Source organism: Cyprinus carpio, chromosome B1, assembly GCF_018340385.1.
Source record: "Cyprinus carpio isolate SPL01 chromosome B1, ASM1834038v1, whole genome shotgun sequence".
In the NCBI taxonomy this organism is placed as follows: Eukaryota; Metazoa; Chordata; class Actinopteri; order Cypriniformes; family Cyprinidae; genus Cyprinus; species Cyprinus carpio.
This window is the reverse complement of record NC_056597.1, coordinates 6,277,795-6,301,008: the sequence shown is the minus strand read 5'-3', so window position 1 is coordinate 6,301,008 and position 23,214 is coordinate 6,277,795. Positions and strand designations below refer to the sequence as shown.

The window sequence follows — 23,214 nt, the reverse complement described above, 5'->3', positions numbered from 1 at the left end:
TAGACTGAATTCATTATTACCACATCATTTTAAGTAGCAATATTTTCATTTAATTATTACATGCACAGTTATTACATTGGAAAGCTGTACTTAGTTCTCAATTTTTGTCACATACTGCTGTCCAAAGATTTTACGTGATTAAGCAACCTCCAGTAACAGAAATGGTTTTACATAATAACTGCTGTATATGGAAAAGCTGTCCCGGGAGCACAGATTCTGAGTAAGGGAAGCAGTGTTTGTCTGTCTAGACTAGATAGGAAAGTGAGAGAGAGGCCAAATTAAACAGCACATAGTATCTGGGAAAAGAGGAGGGAACGGAGAGGGTTTTATGCAAATTCGATTTTATGCAAATAGTTGTATGCAGTTTTATCAAGTTACACAAGCTACACAAAGTATACTGATTTATAATAATTAATATTAACATATTCTTTTTTTTGTGGACTCAAACTGAACAAGCTCACATGACATAGTATATCAGTTTTAAACTTTAAGGCAATTGTTTCCTAAAATGGTTAACCTTAACTAATATTGGGTATTACAGTGTGCATGCGTACTTTCTAATAATAATAAATATTATTTATAATACTGTACTAATATACATTTTAATGAAATCTATTCTTCTTACCAAGGCTGCGTTTATTTAATCAAAAATATAGTAAATACAGTAAAACTGTAATATTGTAAATTATTATTAATTTAATACATTTATTATAGAAAATTCAGCTTTGCATCACAGGAATGATTTAATATATAAAAATAGAAACAGTAATTTTGAATTGTAATAATAGTTCAGAATAGTAATTTAAAAAGATTATTGGAGTACATTTTACAAGAAAATGCTATTTCAGACAAAATGGCACATTTCATTCAATGTGCTGCTAAAGTTAAAATAGTTTCTGCAGCATTTTTTTTCATTGAATGTTTCAAGGAACAAGGCTATTTTTCATAACATGTATAACTGCAATATTTGTTGCCTGAAACAATAATTCTGCCTTCATAATTTTTGTACTGTTTAATATGAAAAGCCTATGATAGGCAATTTAATAACAAATTCCATTGTAACTCTCCAAAAAGTGTGGCAACACCTCCGTTATTAGGACATGGTATCACAACTGTCAACATGTTTAATAACTGTGTAATAGTTCTAATATGTTTAACAGACTAAACAGAAATGACCAAACCTTGAGAAATATTCACAGAAGTAAGAAGTGAAAATTAGCTGTAACAATTCCTGATTACAATCACAGGAACTTGTCAAGCTTTCCCTGAACACTGCTCTGCATCGACTGGGAATAGGAGATTCTCAGAAACTACTAACAGTTAAGAAAGCAGATTTCATATTGGCTTATGACAGAATTGGATATCTGTTAACTTAGCTTTTACATCAGTCACTGATTTGATTTCACTGTCAGGAATATATATTGATTTCTTCCTCTGTTCAGCTCCTCTTTGACCTACAAATTGGAAGGGCGACTGCATATTGTGTGCACAAGTTACTTTGCAATCATTTATAATTCACTGTTTCAGATGCAGGAGAAAATCAAAGAAAATGTTTAAAAATAAATGTAACATGCATCAATCATGCAGACACTTCTCTAAGTATCCTTTTACAGTAAATTATAAGGTGACACACATATATATACGGTTTTAGTTATATGTGATGCCTTATATATATAAATTTATATATATATAGTGGGGTACTATGAATTAATTAGCAGCTGTTTACTGTAGCACTGTACACAATTTTTCAAGTACATCACATCCAAAATGGTATGTAGTAATTTTGCACAGTCGTTTTTGAAATCAGACTATCAGACCATATTCTGGGTAACACAAGCACTGGGTTTGCATGACAAAGTTCCTCTTTACTCAGATGTGCACAAACAGGAGAGGGACGCCAAATCAAACCACACCTTGTACACGGAAAAGAGGAGGAGAATTATAAGAGCCATCACAGTTAAAAACAGGACTGTTTGGTAAGAGTGTCCAGTGTGATTGAAATGAAAATGAGGTGCTGTGTTTTTCTCTTTCTGCTCCTGCAGGTTTTAGGAGGTTTAGGTGAGTGTGATCTTGATGTTGATTATTAGCACAGACTGTAAGACATAAGAAATACTTTGCTAACATAAATGTCAGTAGCCTTAACGTGTTGACATTTAATCTTAAAAGTCTTTTTTTTTTTTGTGGATATATTTGTAAATCATTAAATAAGTAACATGACCTCTGACATGCAACCATAGGCTTCCCTCTGTTTGAGCTCAGTTCAAAAGCAGATGATGCTCTGCAGATGGCGCTCACTCAGATTAATGCACGCATTGCCAGGAATCACCTCTACAGAGTGTCCAAGGCATCCGTAAAGAGGGTCAGTACACACTCTTACAACAACTTTTATTTCTGCATCTGACTAGCGAGGATCCAGTCATCAATGAAAGACCAGTAGACAAAGTATAACAAATGAATAGTTTAAAAAAGCAACAGCCAAATATTGACCGCTGGACATTTGCCTTTATTTACCTTAATTGTTCCTCTGGGAACGAACACATTTGATCTGCATCTGAGGTTTGGCATCAGGGAGACGGAGTGTCAGAAGAGCTCTGGGGTCGATCCTCAGGGCTGCATGTACCGCAAAGGTTTTTTTGCGGTAAGTTATCTCAAGGTATTCATATCATATATGTATGGACATGATCCGGGTTTGCTCATAGATCATAATAACTGTACCAGATTTGTGCACCATTGAATTAACACTTTTTCAATAGCTTAAGCTGAATTATGGAAGCAATGGATGCAATATGTGAATATTCACAGAAATTGTATAAAATACTGTGAGTGGTTTTAATTTTCAGTATAAATTACCCATAAAAATCAGTGAATAAACAACAGCTATAGATATTTATAATTTATATACTAATATTTTTATTTTATAGGCCTTGGTAAAAGACTGCATTTCCCAATTCAATATAATTTATATAATGTTTTACTTATTTTGGTCATGTAAATGCAGCCTTAAGCATGAAATACCTGTTTTCACTTTTTTTTAAATCATGAGGACTCACTTAAAAAAACTCTTCACACAGTTCTCCTAACACTAATAAAAAAATAATAATAATAATAATTGGAGTATGTTTACAAGATAAAACTATACTAGTCTTGCTACTGTAAATGTTCAAATTTAATCCTTGCTATTTAAAATTAATTGTAAAATTGACAAGCAATTTCTGAGTAAGAATGGTTTCTTCACCAATCTTCTTTTCAGTGGAACTTTCACCTTTGGCACAGCAGTTAATTTTGAATCGAAAAGCACTTAAACTTCCTAAATACATAATGTCTCTTCATACATCTCAAATCAAGTCATTCTTTACAACAATAGTAATATGACCCAACAAACATACTTTATCACTCATAAAACAATGACCTAAAAAACACTAACAACAGATAGTATTACACAATGTTTTCCTTTGTAAAATTTCTTTACAAAACAGCAAGTTTCCCCATTTTTATAGATGTAATGAAACTGAAAGACTAACACTTGTGTAGGTATTAGGTTTAGAACATATTTCAATACGGTATTACTGTAGAAATGCAGCAAATTGCTGTCTTAATCAGTTTATCCACAGAGACTATTGTGCTTACTGTGTGAAGAGATTTGAAAATTGATCCGAGTACTGAGAAATTGGGCCTAGCAACTGTTAAAAGCTAAACCGACCCCAAACATTTGAATGATAAACAAACAAACAAACAAGCAAGTGTTATGTGACTGCTGAATCTACTGCAATATGTGACCCTGGACCACAAAACCAGTGATATGGGTCAATTTTTCAAAATTGAGATTTATACATCATATGAAAGCTGAATAAATAAGCTTTCCATTGATGGATAGTTTGTTAGGATAGGACGATATTTGTTCAAGATAAAACTATTTGAAAATCTGGAATCTGAAGGTGCAAAAAATCTAGAGAAAATCACCTTTAAAGCTTTCCAAATGAAGTCATTAGCAATGCATAACACTTATCAAAAATTAAGTTTTGATACATTTATGGTAAGAAATTTACAAAATATCTTCATGGAGCATGATCTTTACCTAATATCCTAATAATTTTTGGCATAAATGAAAAAAAGATCATTTTGACCCATACAGTGTATTATTGGCTACTGCTACAAATATACCCCAGCGACTTGAGACTGGTTTAGTGGTCCAGGGTCAGATATTTTAAAATGAGTATATCTACAATCCTTTGTAGAAACTTGCATAATGGTTAGTAATAAGTAATATTGATTATTATTATTAAGAATATAACATTCTTTTTCATGAATGTTTTTTTGATTCTTTTCCATACCCTTGGGGTTTAGTTAGAGGCAGGGTGCTATGTCAGAGCCAGAGTGAGTGAGGACGGCACTCGTATCATCTCTCTCAGATGCACAAAGGCCGACAGCTCGAGCTCGAGCTCTGAGTCCAGTGAGGAGGTGAGTGTCAACATAAAGAAAAATGTATTTCACCAGGAACATACACACATTACCACGAGTAGATACGCACCAAAATGTAAGCGTCTAGTAAACAAGCAAGAAGGGCTAGAATGAAGTGCATGTTTGCATCAGTAAATAGAATTTCAATAAAAACTATTCATTGACTATTGTGTAGATGTAACTTATGTCAAGGATAGTTAAATATACGGAATAATAATGTTTACATGGTGTTTATGTAAAATTTTATTTTCATTTTAAGTAAATACATTTTAATTTAGAAATACATGACTAAACAATGAATTAATTGTTGATAACTTCTTTCCGCCAACAGGGTGGGTTAGGATTACACTACGATTTAAATCATTTTGGGACTCGAGGTAAATAAACTTGTCTTCTTTCACACTTGCATATTTGGCATATTAATATTGTGATCACAATGTTAATAATGCTTTTGACATATTTGTAGACCGCACACATTCAACTTCAGCACCAAGCATTATTATGGCTCCACCAATACGTACGGACCGTCATGACAACACTGAAACCAACCATGTTCGTGGAGACAATTTCGACAATCACCTGCCATATCACTGACCTGCTGGATGAAATCATATGAAGACTCTTCATACAAAAATTATGGTGCTACAAACAAAGCTAATAAAAAGACTACTGTACTAAGGGCCAATAAAGGCAGCCTCCACTGAAACATGAAACAAGATTATTCATTGTTTGAGATATGAATATGAATGCCTTCTGGCATTAACCTCCACAAGAAACCCAATAAAAACAGAAACATGGATGATATCAACATGTATAATTTCATTTAAAATTACACATTTTGCAGAGGGATATGCAGAGCATGATGTTCATTGACCTTTGATGGATCATGACCGGATACTTTAATAATTTAATATTAACTTCAGTTAGTCACTTCTCAACAACCTGAAAAGTTTCATGATATTGTAAATACATTCAATAAACAAATTCTTCAAATATTAAATGTGGACATGCGTTTATATGGATAATTGTTTGTACATATGCCAAGTGGCTCTTATAGGTGCTCACTGTAAGATTCTGAAGTTGCAAGTCATGTCTGAATGGAGAAAATAAGACAGAATCCTTCAACAAGTAAAACCTACAGGGAAACTGAACTTCCTAATGGCCTCTTTTTATAAGATGAGGATATTTTGATCAGTAATTTGATACGTAAGTTCTAGAATCTTAAGGCATGGCTGTATTCATGAGCCTATAATACAGGTTATAATACAGGATATAAGATAAATCTATGTGAATAATGATTGTGTCATTCAGTCACATGACTTAGAGTCCATCTCTTCAGCTTGAATGTTCACTAGAGGAAGTAAGGACCAACAAGGAACAGCAAGGCAATCATTTGTTTTACCTAGACAAAGCTGACAAATACTGCAGCAAATGAGAATATCTACAATTTAAACAGATCTAAAAAAAAAAAAAAAAGCACACATTCCACAGTCTCACAGAACTAGACATTGGGGCCACTCCCTGAACAATAAGTCCTTCATGTTACAGTTTTGACAAATACAACTAAAATGCACAAAGAGCAATAGTGATCAAGATCGATTCTAGATGCATCCACTGGATCTGCCACATAAATGGTCAAAGTTGTGCCAAACTAATATACCAGTCAAACACACCGTCTAATTCAACCTACCCATCTAAAACTCCCCAAACAACTACCATCCAACCATTTAAAAAACTTCAGTCTGAAATAAAATCTCTTACGATTATTAAATAATCGATATTATAAAAACAAAATAAAATCAAAATCCCACCCAACCCCAAAGTTCAAAATGTTTGTCTTCCCAAAAATCAATAAGATTAACAGTTTAATGTAGTTTTGTCTTCCATGCAGTACCAAGGTGTTGAAGTGGAATCACTCAGTTGTTTGGAACTGGAACTGATGCACTGTCACAAAGTCACAGTAAAGCTGAAACTTCTTGAGCGGTTTGTACAGAAAAAGCTGAGCATACCAACAAAATGATGGCTTCTATGAGAAAAACATTTAAATAGCAAGCAAGAGTGTCCAGGAAAAGTTGCAGTTTTCTCAGTTTGTGAGTTTGGTGCTGTGGTCCCGCTTGGGTGGGGCTGGAGGAGGCCCTCGCCGTAGCGTTGCATAGCCTGAGATATTCCCGGACATGAAGCCACTACCACTGTGTCTCTGTTCATCATTCAGAAGCTCAGGTGGAGGTGGTGGCAAAGCCATGTCATCCATTGTGGCCACAGGGTCCACTTTGTCTCCAGAGACTCGCGAGGACTTGCGTTTCAATGTCTTGTTAAGGTCCTCCATGAAGTTTGGCTGTGTGGTGCCTTTGGGAGAAGAAGGGGGAATAGGGCCCCCTTGTATGGAAGGTGGTGAGAGTGGCGGAGGCTCTCTAATAGTGTTGTTATAGCGAACTGACACTGGAGGTTGCGTCTTTTTCAGGGAACTCTTGCCCCAAGGAGGCTGGGGCTGAGGATTGACCACAGCCACTTTCGGAGACAAACCATTTGGATCACCTGGAAGGGGCGGTGGTGGAGGAAGGTCAGACTCCAGTGGGGGAGGAGGGAAGATGTCATTTTCTGGGGGTGGAGGGGATGGGAAGGCTGCAGTGGATTGGCGGTTTTGATTAAATTTGTTCTGCAAAGCCAAAGGAAGATTTGCCAGGTTTAGCTTTCCTGGTTTGGGGGGTGCCCGAGGACCCGTGGAAAGCTCTTTGGAGGGTGAGCTACTGGAGCTTGATTTCAATGATGAACTAGGGCTAAACTTGCTCACCAAGTTCATGTGGGACTCCTGGTACTCCACCGAGGCATTGTACTTCGCACTGGAGTTGCACTGAGTTGTCTGTGGAGGTTTCTTGACACCTGCAGATAAGCCAGAAGGGGTCTTCTTGATAGTGGAGCCTGACATTGGAGGAGGAGGAGGAGGAGGTGGTGGAGGAGGAGGAGGGGTCGGACCCAGAGGAGTTGGTGGTGGTGGTGGCGGCGGAGGTGTTGGTGAAGGAAAGGCAAGGGTACTCGCTGGAGGAGGTGGTGGAGGAGGAGGAGGGGTCGGACCCAGAGGAGGTGGTGGTGGTGGTGGCGGCGGAGGTGTTGGTGAAGGAAAGGCAAGGGTACTCGCTGGAGGAGGTGGTGGAAATTCAGGTGACCTCTGTTGCTGCTGGCCTTGACCTACAGGCTGCCATTTTGGTTTAGCCTTCACTGCAGGTAGGGACTGGGGAGCTTTGTGACTTTGAGACTCTGTTTGATTGGTCATTGCAGGAGACGCAACAGGAAACTGTCTAGCAAGCTGCTTAACCAGAGATGGCACTGATGAGGTTTGGTTGGAGACGGGTAGTGTCTTGGAGATGCTGTGCTGCTTGGGAAGTGTAGGTGGGGGTTGGTTCTTCAATGGTGCTGGTGGTGGTGGAGGAGGAGGAGGAGGAGGAGGTGGTGGTGGTGGTGCTGGAGCTTGAGGTGCCGGAGCTACTGGAGATACTGGCAGAATGCCATATGAAGGTTTTGGTGCTGTCTGGGGTGGAAATCCACCAGTGAAAGTTTTGGGCAAAACTGCAGGTTGAATTGGCAGCTGCATGGGGGCTGGTGGGGGTGGTGGAGGTGGTGGAGGATGTGGTGGTGGTGGATTTGGAGCTGTAGCAATATGCTGTTGGCGAGGGAGTGTAGGTGCTGATGGTGGGGGTGGGGTTGTTGGGGGTGTGGTGGTGTTGTGGATTTGATTGGCTGGGGGTATTATATCCTGGGGGACATTGGGAAATTTGTGGGCAAGGACCTTCTTGAGTCCATTGGTTATGAAAGGTGCCTGTACTGTCGAGGGTGGTGGAGGAGGGGAAAGGCCATTAACCTGAAGAGGGGGTGGAGGAGGTGGAAAAGGCTGCGACTGGATTGGTACTATGGGTGGAGGAGCTGGCAGGGGTTGTGACTGGATTGACACTATGGGTGGAGGAGGTGGTAAAGACTGTGACTGCACGGGCATTATTGGAGGAGGAGGAGGTGGTAAAGGCTGTGACTGCACCGGCATCTTGGGTGGAGGAGGTGGTAAAGGCTGTGACTGCATTGCCATTATGGGAGGAGGGGGTGGTAAAGGCTGTGACTGCACTGGCATTATGGGAGGTGGAGACGGTAGAGGCTGTGACTGCATGGACATTATGGGTGGAGGAGGTGGTAAAGGCTGTGACTGCATTGGCATTATGGGAGGAGGAGGTGGTAAAGGCTGTGACTGCATTGGCATTATGGGAGGTGGAGGCGATAGAGGCTGTGACTGCATGGGCATTATGGGAGGAGGTGGTGGAGGTGGAGGTGAGGGGGGAGCAGGAGGGGAGGACTGTAGAACTGTTGCTGGGGCTGGAGTACCAAGCTTCAGAACAGCCATGGCTGATCCAGGTGGAGGCATTGGGGCAGGAGGAGGTGGAGGAGGAGGGGGTGGGATGTTAGCCCCTGGTGGAATATTGTTCGATTGTGGTTTGGAGGCCAGTGGGACTGGTGGCACTTGCTGCTGGACTTGAGGTTGAGGCTTGTGGTGACTTGTGGCCTGAGATGCATTCTGCAGCCGAGTGATAGTGCTGTATTTGGCAAACATGGTAGGTGTGGCATGGTGGGGGATATTGGAAATAGGAGGAGGAGGAGGGGGTGGAGGAGGTGGTGGAGGAGGTGGCGGTGGTGGGGCTGGAGTTGCCTGGGGTGGTACTTGTGCCGGTGCCTGTATCGGTGTCTGTATTGGTGCCTGTGTCAGTGCCTGGGTGACACTTCCACGTGACTGTGGAATTGGATGTGGATGTGGCTGTGGCTGTGGCAGTGGGTAGGGATGCTGCTGTTGAGGCACATGATGAGAAGAATGGCTGCTATGACTTGAATGGGTAGAACGCATTGATTCTGGCCTTGCCTAAACAAATATAAAAAACAACAAATAAGAATGTAATTTCTTAATAAAATTTTCTTTAGGCCTTTAGTGTGCTTCATCTTAAGGCCATTTCACACTGAGTGATATGTGAAAAAGCGAGGCGAATCGGCAACGAACGCTTTCACGCTGAGCACGAAATGATTGGTCTTCTGCTAATTCATGCTAGGTGGCGCCGACCAGCAATGCATTTTTCCTCAGATAAGTATCTCATATATGGTCTGCTGCTCAATATACAGCATTAAATTAAGATAAAGTTTGGTTCTACACCAGAAACACAGACAATTTATAATGCTTATAAGAATACATCTTAAAATATAAATAGAGGTACAATTAGCATCAAGCTACATTTGAAAATGTATGTGATTATTTAAATTATTATTTAAAACCCACTTTAAACCATCACTGAATGCTTGTAATAACTTCCGATTGAGATCTAAAGTGTATTTTTATTCTATAATAGCCAGACATGCACTTTTTGTAATGTTTTGTAATGGACTGAACATGACACTTGCTTATCATATGTCATAAAGAAAATGTATTGTTATAAAAATATCATGAGCTGCATAAAACACATACAGAAAATATATTGTCATAATCTTATGTTTGCTTTCATATTTCATGTATAGAAAAATGTTTCTAATTTTTTTTTCATATATAATGGCAGGAGATATTATCCCATGATCTTGAGTGAACACGTTCTGACTCACAACACTCTTGCACGTGGAAGAAAACAGACAGTGCTCTTCAGATCACATTCAGTGAAGAATTAATAGAAATTATATTCTCTATAAAGAACATGTGAGAATATATCTGTTCTCAGAAACCAATGACAACAAGAACTCAACATCCTCTTCTCTCTCAGAATACATCTGGGTTTGTTTACATTGGTTTACGAAACAGCGAACATTCAAAACAAATTTTCGAGTTCAGTGTGAAAAGGCCTTTACTCTGTGGTGTTTTATCAAGTGCCCATATAAAGAGATATATCTTTCCAGAGCAAGAGGTTGGCTCACCTTTGTGCTCTCTTCTATTTGCGTCCCTCTCTTCCAGGCCTCAGAGAAGATTGAACTGACTACACTCTGGGAACGGGCATGGGAGGACGAAGTACCATCTGACATACCACTGTCTGCTTGGCTAGAGTGGTTTGACTGTGATTCTTTAAGCACAAACAAATAAGCACAAACATCAGCTAGCAACCCATACATATACAGTAACAAGTAACAAGGAAAATGCTCCATAACTACCAATGCCTAGGATATTTGAAGTGCTCAAGTTACTCACCAGGTATACTGACTGAGCTTGTTCCCGACCTGATGCTGGTACTGGAGAGAGAAGACCAGTCATAGGCAGCTTCTGTGCGCTTCATGGCTTCCTGGTAGTTGACATACAATTGCTTCCCATACTGTGCATTAAACACATTCAATAAGGAAGTGATATAAACCCAACATATGTAAATACAAGGTTGAAGATTAAGCAATTTCCAGCATGAGCTCTGGTTATAAATTCCTTTTTAAATACATTAGAGCATTTGTTATATATATTTTTTTATATAAGTTTTGAGGCCACGGGGTTCATTAATTGAACAGAAAACATGACAGACTATAAAGCTATGGGATTACCTTAGCAATACGAATGCCATTAACCCACTGGTGTAGAGTTCTGACATCATCACAGCACAGGTATTTGATATACTGTGACTTCTTCTGTATCTGAGGGTGCTGTGGGCACAATCAACAATATTACCAAGACACTTAAGACAACAATGGTTCAATAATTATTTTTTGGATTGCTAATGTTTAGTCAATGTGCATAATGCAAAGCCATCTGTTACACAATCACATGTGAGCTGTGCATTTAGTTAGCCACCTGTAACCCAACCTGTTTTTAAATTTAGCTTAAAAAAACTCACAGATGTAGCATATTTAGATTTGTACAAATTTACAGGAATCAATACATTTCCAATGATATCCAAGAAATTCAACATTTTAACAATTCATTTGATTTTATTCTTGGATGCTATAATGTGTAAAATGTCTGACTGGACAGATTCACTTCATTAGCTGCTGAGGTTCGCAAGATGTTGTTGATATACACTACTATTCAAATGAATGGGGTCTGTAAGAATTTTTAAAAAAGTTTTTGAAATAAGTCTCTTAAGTTCACCAAGGCTGCATGTAATTGATCAATAATACAGTAACAGTAATAATGTGAAATATTATTATAATTTAAAATAACTGTTTTGTATGTTATGTACCACAATCTGTTAAGCATATCTTACCAGGAAACATACACAAATTCACATCCTTCTCTTCACTCTCTGAGGCAGAAGTCTCCAAACTCATTTCTACTCATCCTACTACTTGTCCACTTGATCCTATTTAATCTCATCTCCTTCAAGCCATTTCTCCTGCAGTTGTACCTGCACTCACTCACATCATTAACACATCCCTTCACAATGGTGTTTTTCCCTCAGCATTTAGACAGGCTTGTATAACCCCACTACTTAAGAAACCCAACCCTTAACCCATCTCTTTTAAATAACTACTTTTCCCTTGTTCCTTTCTCTGCCTTTCTCACACAGAACAACCTCCTTGACAGCAACCAGTCTGGTTTCAGAAGTGGACATTCAACTGAGACTGCCTTGCTGTTAGTTGTTGATACACTAAGACTGGCAAGAGCGGATTCCAAATTTTCAATACTTATCTTACTGGATCTGTTTGCTGCTTTTGACATGGTTAACCACCAGATCCTCCTGCCAACCCTATTGGCAAAGGGCATCTCAGGAACCACACTCCAGTGGTTTGAGTCTTTCCTCTCAGATAGGTCCTTAAAGGTATCTTGGAGAGGTGAGATGTCCAAGTCGCAACATCTAACTACTGGGGTGCCTCAGGGCTCAATTCTTGGACCACTTCTCTTCACCGTCTATATAGCATCACCAGGTTCAGGTCATTCAGAAACATGGCTTTTCATATCACATGCTAATGACACTCAACTCTACATCTCATTTCATCCTGATGATCCAACGATAGCTACTCGCATCTCAGCTTGTCATCCAGCATCTTCTTGCTGGATGAAGGATCATCACCTTCAACTCAACCTTACCAAGACAGAACTGCTTGTGGTTCCATCAAACACATAATTTTATCATAATTTCACCATCCAGTTAGGCACATCAACCATATATCCTTCAAAAACAGCCAGAAACCTTTGAGTTATGATTGATGATCAGCTAACTTTCTTAGACCACATTGCTAAAACTACCCGGTCCTGCAGATTTGCTTTATTCAACATCAAGAAGATCAGGCCATTTCTTTTGGAAAATGCTTCACAACTCCTTGTTCAAGCTCTTGTTCTGTCCAGGCTGGACTATTGCAATGCTCTCTTGACCAGTTCCAGCCAGTTCTATCAAACATTTACAATTAATCCAGAACGCAGCAGCAAGATTATTTTTTAATAAGCCAAAAATAATGTAGGTCACACCTCTGCTTATCAATTTGCACTGGCTACCAATAACTGCTCGTATAAAATTTAAGGCATTAATGTTTGCCTACAAAACCACTTTTTTGTCCACTTGCTCTGCACCCCTTTACCTAAATTCATTACTTCAGACTTATGTGCTTTCTAGAAGCGTGCATTCTGCAAGTGAATGGCACTTTATTGTGCCATCCCAAAGAGGCACAAAATCACTTTCACAAACTTTTAAATTAAATGTTCCCTCCTGATGGAATGACCTGCTCAACTAAATCCGAGCAGCTGAGTCCTTAGCCATCTTCAAGAATAGGCTTAAAACACATCTCTTCCATCTTTATTTGACCCTCTAACTCTAGCAATCCATATTCTAATTCTATTTTTTTTTAAACTTGTCCCTTTTAGATTTGCACTCTATTCCTTTACTGCTTGTTTTCTAAAAAAAATAATCTTTTTGTATTCTATCCATTTGTTTTCTTTTTATTTATTATACAATTAACAAAAGCAAAAAAGGCCTCTAACACTAGCTTGCTCTATTCTTTTTCTATCCTATCTGTTTTCTTTTTATTTATTATATAATTTAAAAAACCTTGCTATGTGTACTGTGTTAAGCTAACTGACACTTGTTAAAGCACTTGCGTATAATTGATTGCTTCCATTGTCCTCATTTGTAAGTCGCTTTGGATAAAAGCGTCTGCTAAACGAATAAATCTAAATGTATGTGAATATATTTTAAAATGTAATTTATTCCTGTGAAGCAAAGCTGAATTTTTCAGATGCCATTACTCCAGTCTTCACATAAGAAACACTGGCTAAAGTACAAAAAGCCATAACATCACACACACCTTGAGGGCCAGGCAGTAGTCAGTGGGGGCCTTGTACTTGCTCCGGTAGTCCTGACCATAATAAACATTAACATGGTCCAACTGCAGGAAGCACACCAAATCCCTTGACGCCTACAGTGATCAAATTAAACATATTAATATTGTATTCCTACTTATTACTGTCTGTCAAATTTGGATAGTTTTTTCTTTATAGCTTACAGTGATTGAATTTGAGATGATAAAGGCAAACAAATTTGAAAAGTAATACTATTTACTCATGGTACCAAGCAGAAGCAAATACCCAGGATCAACCACAAGAGGACATCAGTGAGTCTGTGCAAAAGCATATTACAGACAGACAAGCCCATGTCCTTAAATCTCAGAGAATTTAATACTAACACGAAACAATTGTTCATATGTATGCTTGTGACTGTCTGGAATTTGCATAAGAACATGAATATAAGAAAATAAGGCATGGTGTTCTCTCTGGGAATTAAAGCCCCATGATTTATTGTAAGTGGATGACAAACAGCATATGGTTTGTGTAGAGTATCCTCAGTGAATCCATAAACAGGAAATTCCACTCGAGTTTATTAAGTTCTGTATCCATTTAATGGGAACAAAACACCAAATCACATGAGAAAACACAAATAAACAAACAATATCACTGACCTTGGCTTTGCCCTTCGGGACAAAATAGATGCCAGATGCCCTCAGCAGAAAGTAGCGCTTCTTCCAAGACTTTTTGCCATCCTCCTTCAACCACAACACTCCCTCAATTTCAGGAACAGATACCGAGCTTCCACAAAAACATTCTTCAAGACATACAGATACAAAATACATCATTATATGGTCAAGCATTCTGAAATTTTATCTTGACAGATACAGACAGCTGTAAACTGTCGGACATCACAATCAACACTTTAAAATTAATAGTGATGAAGGCTTTGGTCACATTAACTAATTGTGTGTATGTATTTGCAATTTGCATGTTAAACAAGGAAAGCAAAAAAAAAAAAAAAAAAAAAAAAAAAAAAAAAAAAAAACCTTCAGTTTATGCACACCAGGCAATAAGAGGTTAGGCTAGTTAATCTAGGCCTTTATAAAAGGTGTTTGAGGTTTTCTGAGTGGGATAGTTGGTTTAATATGATATCAATCTATAATTTGTAACATGTAATTCACCTCCAGCAATGCCTCCTTGTTTCTGTCTGCCATCTCAGAGGTCTCCTTCCTCCCAAGTAAATAGTTTTAAAAACATACACAACATGCAAGTGAATCAAGGTGACAACATAAACCATAAAAAGATCCATAGCTCATTACTATTACTTTAAACCTATATTTAGACCAGAGTGTGTACATATGCACTAGTGTTCAAAAGTTTAGGTTCAGTAAAATAAAATAAAAAATTAGGTTGCATTTATTTGATCAAATATACAGTAAAAACAGTAATTTTGTGAAATATTGCTGCAATACATTATTGAAAATGAAAAGCTGGATTTTCAGCAGCCACAACTTCAGCCTTCAGTGTCACATGATCCTTCAGAAATCATTCTAATATTCTGTTTTTCTGCTTAAGCAAATGTCTTCTTATTGAAATTAAAAACAGTTGTGATGCATATTTTTTGTGGAAAAAAAAAACATTTTATTTTTCAGGACTTTTTGAAGAATAGAAAGTTCAAAAGAACAACATTTGAAACAGATTTTATTGTTATATTTTTTTAAATTTATAGACGTCTTTACTGTCACTTTAGATCAAATTCTGTAACTTTTTGAAGCTTCCTGAATAAAAGTATTTATTTTTACAAAAAAAAAAAAAAAAACCTTCCTGATCCCAAACTTTTGAACAGTAGTGTACATTGGGGTTTAAAAAGTGTCAAAATGTTTTTAATTTGGCTACTTCTAATTAAGTAGTGACTTAATAATGTTTGCATCTATGATTGAAACAGATTTTGAATCGCTGTTTGATCAGATTATTTTTCTGTATATGTCATAAAAAAAAAAGAGCTTCACCTGTGGATTTTTGAAAAGTGCATACTTTTCAATCCGTTCAATGAACATGAGTTTGTTTTGACTGTCTCTGGTCCAGTTGAGCAAGTTCTCCACCAGGTTCTCATGGTCTTCAAAAATTCTCTCTGAGGAAAACAATTGAAAGAGTGAGCGAGAATGATAAGGTACAAAATCATAATCTTATGGTCCCTCAGGTTCACAAAGTATCTAAGTCTGTGCATGTGTCCTCACCCATCTGTAGCTCAGGGATGGTCTCAACCAGTGCCCAGTCCGGACTGTAACCACAGTGAGATTTATCCAGCAGACTGTCCAGCACCTGCCTGACCGTCTGCCTCTCATCCACCATCATGGTCTTTGAGCTCTCATCTGACATATGTACACGTATCACCAGCTGATGAAGAAGATTAATAGGAAAGGAAAATTTTGGTTCATTCCATTAATGACTGTTTAATAACGGTCCTTGAAATGGATAAACTGAATGGGATAGAGAAAGAAAAGTAGCTAACAAGTGGCCTGTAAACATGATAATTCCACCAATACTGTTTGAAAATCATCCCAGGATACATCTCATGATGGTTGCCAAAATACCCAGCGTTTATTCCCAAGCTATCGGTAATCTAACCAAAGGTTGGCTACTTTGAATAAACTACAACAATCCCGTGGCAGTAGACGCCAGGTTATGATTTATATAGTATGTTCTATCACTTTTTATCTAAATTACACTCTGTTCTATCTCTAAGAGGAGCCTTTAACATTAGCAAAGCAGCACAACAGTGAAGAGACTTTTTCAGTCTGTTCTTTCTGCCTAGGCATATGATAAATTGTACATTTCAAAGACTTTTGTGCACCCTTATACAGTCACCTTTATCTTTACTGTAACATTGCTAGAAAAATGGTTGTTTGCAATGAGAAACACAAGTCGTCAATATATTGACGCAAATGGGAATGTTATCATCATGAAATTACTTTGGAAATGAGTATGGACTGACGTTTTATGAATGGATGTCAAAGAGGAGAGTTCAGTACACTGAGTTTTGTGAGGAAACAGCTGATCAATTTATCAATTGCCTATGTGCTAATCTTCAACATGTTTACCATCAAACATCTACTTTGAAATGAGCTAAATTTGGAATTTTACAACAAAATGAATGTTGCTTTTTAAAGGGTTACTCCACCGCAAAATGAAAATTTTACCCCCAAAATTTTCACTTACCCCCATGTCGTTCCAAATCGTAAAAGCTTTGTTCGTCTTCGGAACACAATTTAAGATATTTTGGATGAAAATCGGGAGGCTTGAGACTGTCCCATAGACTGCCAAATAAATAACAGTGTCAAGGTCCAGGAAAGTATAAAAAGCATTGTCAGAATAATCCATCTGCCATCAGTGATTCAACCGTAACCTTATGAAGCAACAAGAATACTTTTTGTACACAAAGAAAACAAAAATAACAACTTAATTCAACAATTCCTCTCCTCTGTGTCTCTCCAAATCAGTGTAGCCCCATTTTGGCAATTCTGAGCAGTAGGCAGATGGCGTACGCTCTTTTGTGTCAGCCGCGCTGCGCCAATGCGCTGTTTGTTTTCAAACCAAAGCGTAAATACACGTAAAAAATGTATCCCTGTGACGTGGCTGACACAGAAGAGTGTAAGTCGCTTGCGTAGTAGTCAGATTTGTCTAAATGGCGCTACGCTGATTTGCAGAGACACGGAGGAGAGGAATTGTTGAATAAAGTCATTAGTCTTGTTTTCTTCGTGTTCTAAAAGTATTCTTGTCGCTTCATAATGTTACGGTTGAACCACTGATGGCAGATGGACTACTCTGACGATGCTTTTCATATACTTTCCTGGACCTTGACACTGTTATTTATTTGGCAGTCTATGGGACAGTCTCAAGCCTCCCTGTTTTCATCCAAAATATCTTAAATTGTGTTCCGAAGAACAACAAAGCTTTTACGGGTTTGGAACGACATGGGGGTAAAGCCTCTGTTATACTTTCATCGTCTGCGAGTCCGCTAGTGTCCGCTATGGTGTGTGTGATGTAAAAATCGTCATCAGAGAGTGTGCGCGGAGGCTCTGAATGGATGACCGCATGCCTCCCATTTTTTATGACCGCGTCCGGTCAGAAGGCTTCAAAAGCACAATTGCACATGTGCAGGCAGTGTGAAGAAGCCCATTGCTACTCGAACCTGTGCAATCCATCAATAAAAGAATATAAAGACAGCCATATGTGCAATAATTCTGGCCAATTGTTTGTTCACAGTTTGTTGCAGAGCGGACCATCAGCGTATGCTTTCGGAAGTATAAATGGAAGTCCGCATCCGCACTGCGTCCGGATTGCTCATGCGGAAAGTATAACACAGGCTTAAGTGAATAATGACAAAATTTTCATTTTGGGATGGAGTATCCCTTTAAGAGCAATCACTGAGAATTTTCTAATAAACGGTTTATGGCACTAATCTTTTATTTCTTCAGAATTGAGAGTAATATGCTGAAATCTAAGCAGTGACTCATAAAAACGTGTTTATTTCTTATATTTTTGTCATGGCTAATAGAACTTCTGGTAACACTTTAGTATAGGGACTATTAACGGCTTATTAGCATGCCTATTATTAACATATTGGCTGTTTATTAGTACTTATTAAGCACAAATTCTGCATGACCATATTCTACATCCCTAATACCTTACTATTAAAAAGCAGCAAATTAGGACTTTATTGAGGCAAAAGTCATAGTTAATGGTTTTTAAATAGAGAGAATTGGAACTTAAAATAAAGTGTGAATGAAGTTCTGGCCAGTAACTTAAAAAAATGGTAGCCAAATTGAGTGAGTGAAAAAGTTAATTTTCAACCCTGGATATAATGTAGTTCAGATTTGTTGTTTTTTGGTGACTACATAAGTCCCATAAAATGAAATCCATATTAACATCATGGTTTGCTTTGGTGCTGTCTTTTAATCAGTTCTGACAAATTTAAAAGTTTTAAATAGAATCAAATAAATGGATGTAACTAATTCAAGAAAAACATGGCATGCATCTAAAGCTTGTGCACTTGTTGGGATATTATATAGAAGGAAAACTAAATAATTAGTACAGTGTGTCACAAATATGTTGTTCAAATCAGAATGTTTGACTTTGCCCAAAGATTTATATTGACTGAATTGGAATATGATGGGAATCTTCAGAAATGAGGCTTTAATAAAGACTAATTGGGAACATGAATGACAGCTGGCTTTCATCCCTCTCTATTTCACACCCCTTTTTCTTTCTTCTTGAGAATGAGGAATGAAGAGAAGAGATAGACAAAGTGTTGCATAGGCATTGGGCACATAAACAGAAAGCCCTGCCAGAGGTCCTGAAAGCCATCAGAATATTGGGGAGCATGTGGCACTGTCCCAAGCCTGGCCTCAGCAGAAAACACGCTGCTAATTTATGCTCTCTTCCCTCTAACACATATGCTCCTACAAACATGCACTTTATGACATATCTGCCTGCCTCATTCTTTGACATCAGCACAAACAATCACATTGTGCGATAATATTTCAACTGAATGAAACAATTGAGTACAAATTCAGAAACGTAGCAAAACTGACACACTGATAATGCAGGAAAGGCTTATTTTGACAGAACAACCAGTCATTTCAAGCCAAATCACTACGACTTACGTTTTAACAAAACATAGTGTGACATACTATTTAAAACTTTGCTTCAGTCTGCAAAATCTTTTAACATTCACTAGGCTACTTTTTTTTCTCCACAAGGATACACACTCAGGGGTCCAAAGATCTGAGACCACTTGCAAAAAGTTTTTTTTTGACCTTTAATAGTTTTTTATTTTTAAACTTTTATTTTTTTAATTCTGAAATCTCTCATCATTTCCAGCTTTTAATTTTCAAAGGGGTCTCAGACTTTGGGTCCACTGTATATTAATAAATTCTTTTTTTTTTTTTATTATTATTATTTTTTAAAGTGCATTTGACGCAGTATCATTCCGTATCAGTCTCACTGCACCATTGCTGCTCAATGCTGTCAGTTTTCTCTAGACACACAATGAATGGAAACAGTCATCTGTCTCAGCTACAGAGGCCCAATCACTGTACTGTGTCTAATTCATTCACTTGGTATTAGTATGTGCCTGGTGGCATCTATTTTGACAGTGCTTTTCAGATGAATAGCGTAATAGTATAGATCGTCTCTCAAGAATTAATGCAAACCAAATTAAAAATTTTTAACAAATAATTTGAAGCAAAAGCCTCACCGACATTTTGTTTGTGCATCTTCCCTTCTAAGCAGACAGAGACTCAGACACATGAGTGACCTATTTTCTACTGTGCATTCATTCTGAATTCTGCATCGCTACTGACCCTTCAGATCAGAGATTCACAGGAGCTTTTACTCACCTTTTTAACCTGGGCTTCTTTAATTTTCTCTAGTGCCACACGGATTTTCTCAGCCTTCGCTTTGGCAGCCTGTTCCTCCTGTGAATGACACAATGACATGTTAACAAAGAAACACACTCACATAGTATTCCACCAACAGTCTGCTAGTGGTGTCATCCATTACTGAGGTACGAAATCAGACAGGTGGATTTCTGTTTTACACTTACCTGCCCTCTCCAACATGCAGTCATCACATCCATTCTGACCTTTTAAAGCAATCCCTAAACCCTTGCAAAGTCTGATCAACCAGCAACACAATAGGCAGTTACACGATCACTCCTGAACTATGGCTCATGTTAACGTTCCATGGAGAAATGGCTGTTCATTCATTCAATACAGATACATGGATTTGTACCAGCTCAATTGTTTCAGAAATCCATTAAATGAATGTTCTCATCACAAACGCCAGCTATGTCAAGGTACTTCCAGCTGAAGTTTCAGAGATGCTGCAGAAATGGCCTCCAATAAAAATCATTAAAATAATCCCAAAAAAAATTCGAAGCTCAATTTGAAGTCAAAATGTGCATTGGCCGTGACTCACAGATGAAAACGCTTCCCCTCAAGTATCTTTACACCCAGAGTACCTTACACACAACTCTACTCCTCAACATTGGAAGGGATTGAGACCTCCCCCTCTCTTCACTGTTTCTCTCCCTTTCTGTGAAACAGCTGCATGTCTCTGGTAGCGTGCCCAATCACAGGGTTTAATCCCCCTCACCAGCAGACCAAGCCGTCATCAGCTATAAAAGACCCTCTCGTACCTCTTCTCCAATCGGAAATTACATATACTTCTCAGCAGCCAATCAATGAGGTTTCGTTTCTTTGACCTTCTTTCCACTAGCCAATAAAGCTGAGGCCAAAAGTAGATGATATTGTTCTCTGATCTTTTTTCAGTGGTTGTGGGAAAACAGCTCCCTCTTTGGGGGTATTTATAGTTTTTCACATTAAAGAACCCCCCCACCAAGGTTTGTAAGGACAATGATTTTAAGTGACACTGCGTTAACCCCTTAAGTCATCTATTATTATATAATGGGATGGGTAGATTATTGGTAGATTAAGAAATACAAAGTCAGAGACAGGCAAATAAAGATCATAATATACAAAGAATATGCAATGAAAAGCATAGAATGAAGAGGAAGGAAGGAAAAAAGTGTGGTATGCGTGATATGAAAGGACAGTTTCTCTCTCGACTCACTATGGCAGATGCATATTTATGATGCAGAGAGAAAGAGAATGGGAGAGTTCTGCAAACAGCCGAGGCAGAGGCTTCGATAAAAAAGCATTAAATTCCCTTTGAAGTCTTTTTTCCTTTCTCTGGTTTTCCCTCGGTCTGTGTTTGAGCAGAGAGTCTGTGTCTCAGCAGTCTGCAGTGAGCCCATCTATACACTGTTTGAGAGGTCTGATGAAATCATGAGGAAATCAGAGTGGGATTTCAAGAATATCTCCGCCTCGGTTTGTGTAAATGCATAATGACTTTGTCTAATGTCAGGACAAATAAAGAAAACTAAGCTGACTCTGCTTTATTTAACAAAAAATGACAAATTCCTAAACAACTAAACATGGGATTGAAAATCAAATTTAAACACTAATAAAGAAAAATCTTTAGGATTCTGAAAAATTCAAACAAAGAAACACTAAGGCGTAAAATTGAGAAATATTAAAAAATCTGCGCTATTTCTAGGTCACTAGAAATTCTAGAAAAATTCTCAAATCATGTTGGAATATAGCATAGGACACAGTTTGCACAACCAGTTCAAGTGGATGCTCTCATTAAAGTGAAAGGGGATGCAGCAAAATATTGAAAACTATTGCTATTTCTGTAAAAACTTCACATACATGTACCATTTTTATTCAAAAGCTTACTATACTATAACAAGCAGAGATAATGTTGTAATGCAGCACAATGAACTTGAGAAAATAATAAACCGTATCAGTTTGGCCATAGCAGCTTCAAGGTTTAACAAAAGCACACACAACCTTGAAAAATCAAAGTGGCGTCAGATTTAGATGCTTATTATTTAACTCCACAAGACAAAGGCACACTTACCCACAAGGCCCTGCACCTGCAAAAAGCGCCTTTGCTGGTATGACAACATGGGAATTACAATCACATGCATAATAATAGCTGTTCTCAGGAATAAATTAAAATTAAAGCTTTAATTCAATATAGAGCCTTTTGTTTTAAGCTAATTCTTCTTTGTCTGTGAGAAAATTTTATGAGAAGGTTTTTTTTTTTGTTTTTTTTTACTATACAATATGGCAATCATATACAAAACTGTGTGGTTATCAACCTTTACCTAAAATATCTTCTTTGTGCTCTGCAGAAAAAAAGTCTTAAAAATTTGGAACAAAAAAGGTGAGTTATTAATAGAGTTTTTATATTTTTTATATTACCAAAGAGAGTCACTGGTGTTACTACGCTACTTTGTAAAACAAACACCACTTTCTCTCACACACACACACACACACACACACACACACACACACACACACACACACACAAAACATAATAGGTCAATTGGTTTCAGTTTTATATAGTTCTTACAATGAAATAGTCCTAAAATGAATTAAGTGATGAACAGCCATTTCTTCAGGGAACCAGAAATAACTTTGATAAGGCAGCTCACAAAACCCAGCACCTCTTAACAAACCTGTTTTATATACTCAAAATCACTGTTGTATTTAAGACCCGGAAGAGAAGGAAATCCTGAATAAAGTCGTCATTTTTGTTATTTTTGGACCAAAATGTATTTTCGATGCTTCAACAAATTCTAACGGACCCTCTGATGTCAAATGGACTATTTTGATGATGTTTTTATTACCTTTCTGGACGTGGACAGTATACCGTACATACATTCTCAATGGAGGGACAGAAAGCTCTCGGACTAAATCTGAAATATCTTAAACTGTGTTCTGAAGATGAACGGAGGTCTTACGGGTTTGGAACAGCATCAGGGTGAGTTATTAGTGACATAATTTTAATATTTGGGTGAACTAACCCTTAAAAAAAAAAAAAAAAAAAAAAATTATGTTCTTTACATTTGTAATGAAAAACACAAATTCCTAAACATACTAAGTCAATATACTACAGATAAAAAAACACCTGTTTAA

General features: G+C 37.8%; 2 protein-coding genes across 11 annotated transcripts in view; one reads left to right on the top strand and one right to left on the bottom strand.

Annotated features, from left to right (window-relative positions):
* The first annotated feature begins 1,904 nt into the window (after window positions 1-1,904).
* LOC109067314 (secreted phosphoprotein 24-like) lies at window positions 1,905-5,458 on the top strand. The gene is made up of 6 exons (XM_042716360.1): window positions 1,905-2,058; window positions 2,238-2,359; window positions 2,516-2,638; window positions 4,345-4,458; window positions 4,790-4,835; window positions 4,925-5,458. Exons 1-6 carry the CDS (start codon window positions 2,001-2,003, stop codon window positions 5,050-5,052), a joined length of 591 nt encoding a protein of 196 aa, XP_042572294.1. The 5' UTR covers window positions 1,905-2,000; the 3' UTR covers window positions 5,053-5,458.
* The window catches only part of raph1b (Ras association (RalGDS/AF-6) and pleckstrin homology domains 1b), a 55,545-nt gene continuing 37,588 nt past the window's right edge, over window positions 5,258-23,214 (bottom strand). For 9 of the 10 annotated variants that reach the window (XM_042716356.1, XM_042716354.1, XM_042716355.1 and 6 more), the window contains 10 exons: window positions 20,065-20,142; window positions 15,901-16,060; window positions 15,673-15,794; window positions 14,845-14,910; window positions 14,335-14,478; window positions 13,684-13,794; window positions 10,990-11,088; window positions 10,652-10,772; window positions 10,384-10,526; window positions 5,258-9,352 (listed from right to left, as the gene is read on the bottom strand). In XM_042716356.1, coding sequence (XP_042572290.1) covers window positions 6,542-9,352; window positions 10,384-10,526; window positions 10,652-10,772; window positions 10,990-11,088; window positions 13,684-13,794; window positions 14,335-14,478; window positions 14,845-14,910; window positions 15,673-15,794; window positions 15,901-16,060; window positions 20,065-20,142 — 3,855 coding nt within the window. In that variant the 3' untranslated portion in view covers window positions 5,258-6,541. Of the gene's footprint in view, window positions 9,353-10,383; window positions 10,527-10,651; window positions 10,773-10,989; window positions 11,089-13,683; window positions 13,795-14,334; window positions 14,479-14,844; window positions 14,911-15,672; window positions 15,795-15,900; window positions 16,061-20,064; window positions 20,143-20,270; window positions 22,463-23,214 lie in introns of those variants that run through there. The other variant, XM_042716359.1, reaches the window with a different exon arrangement.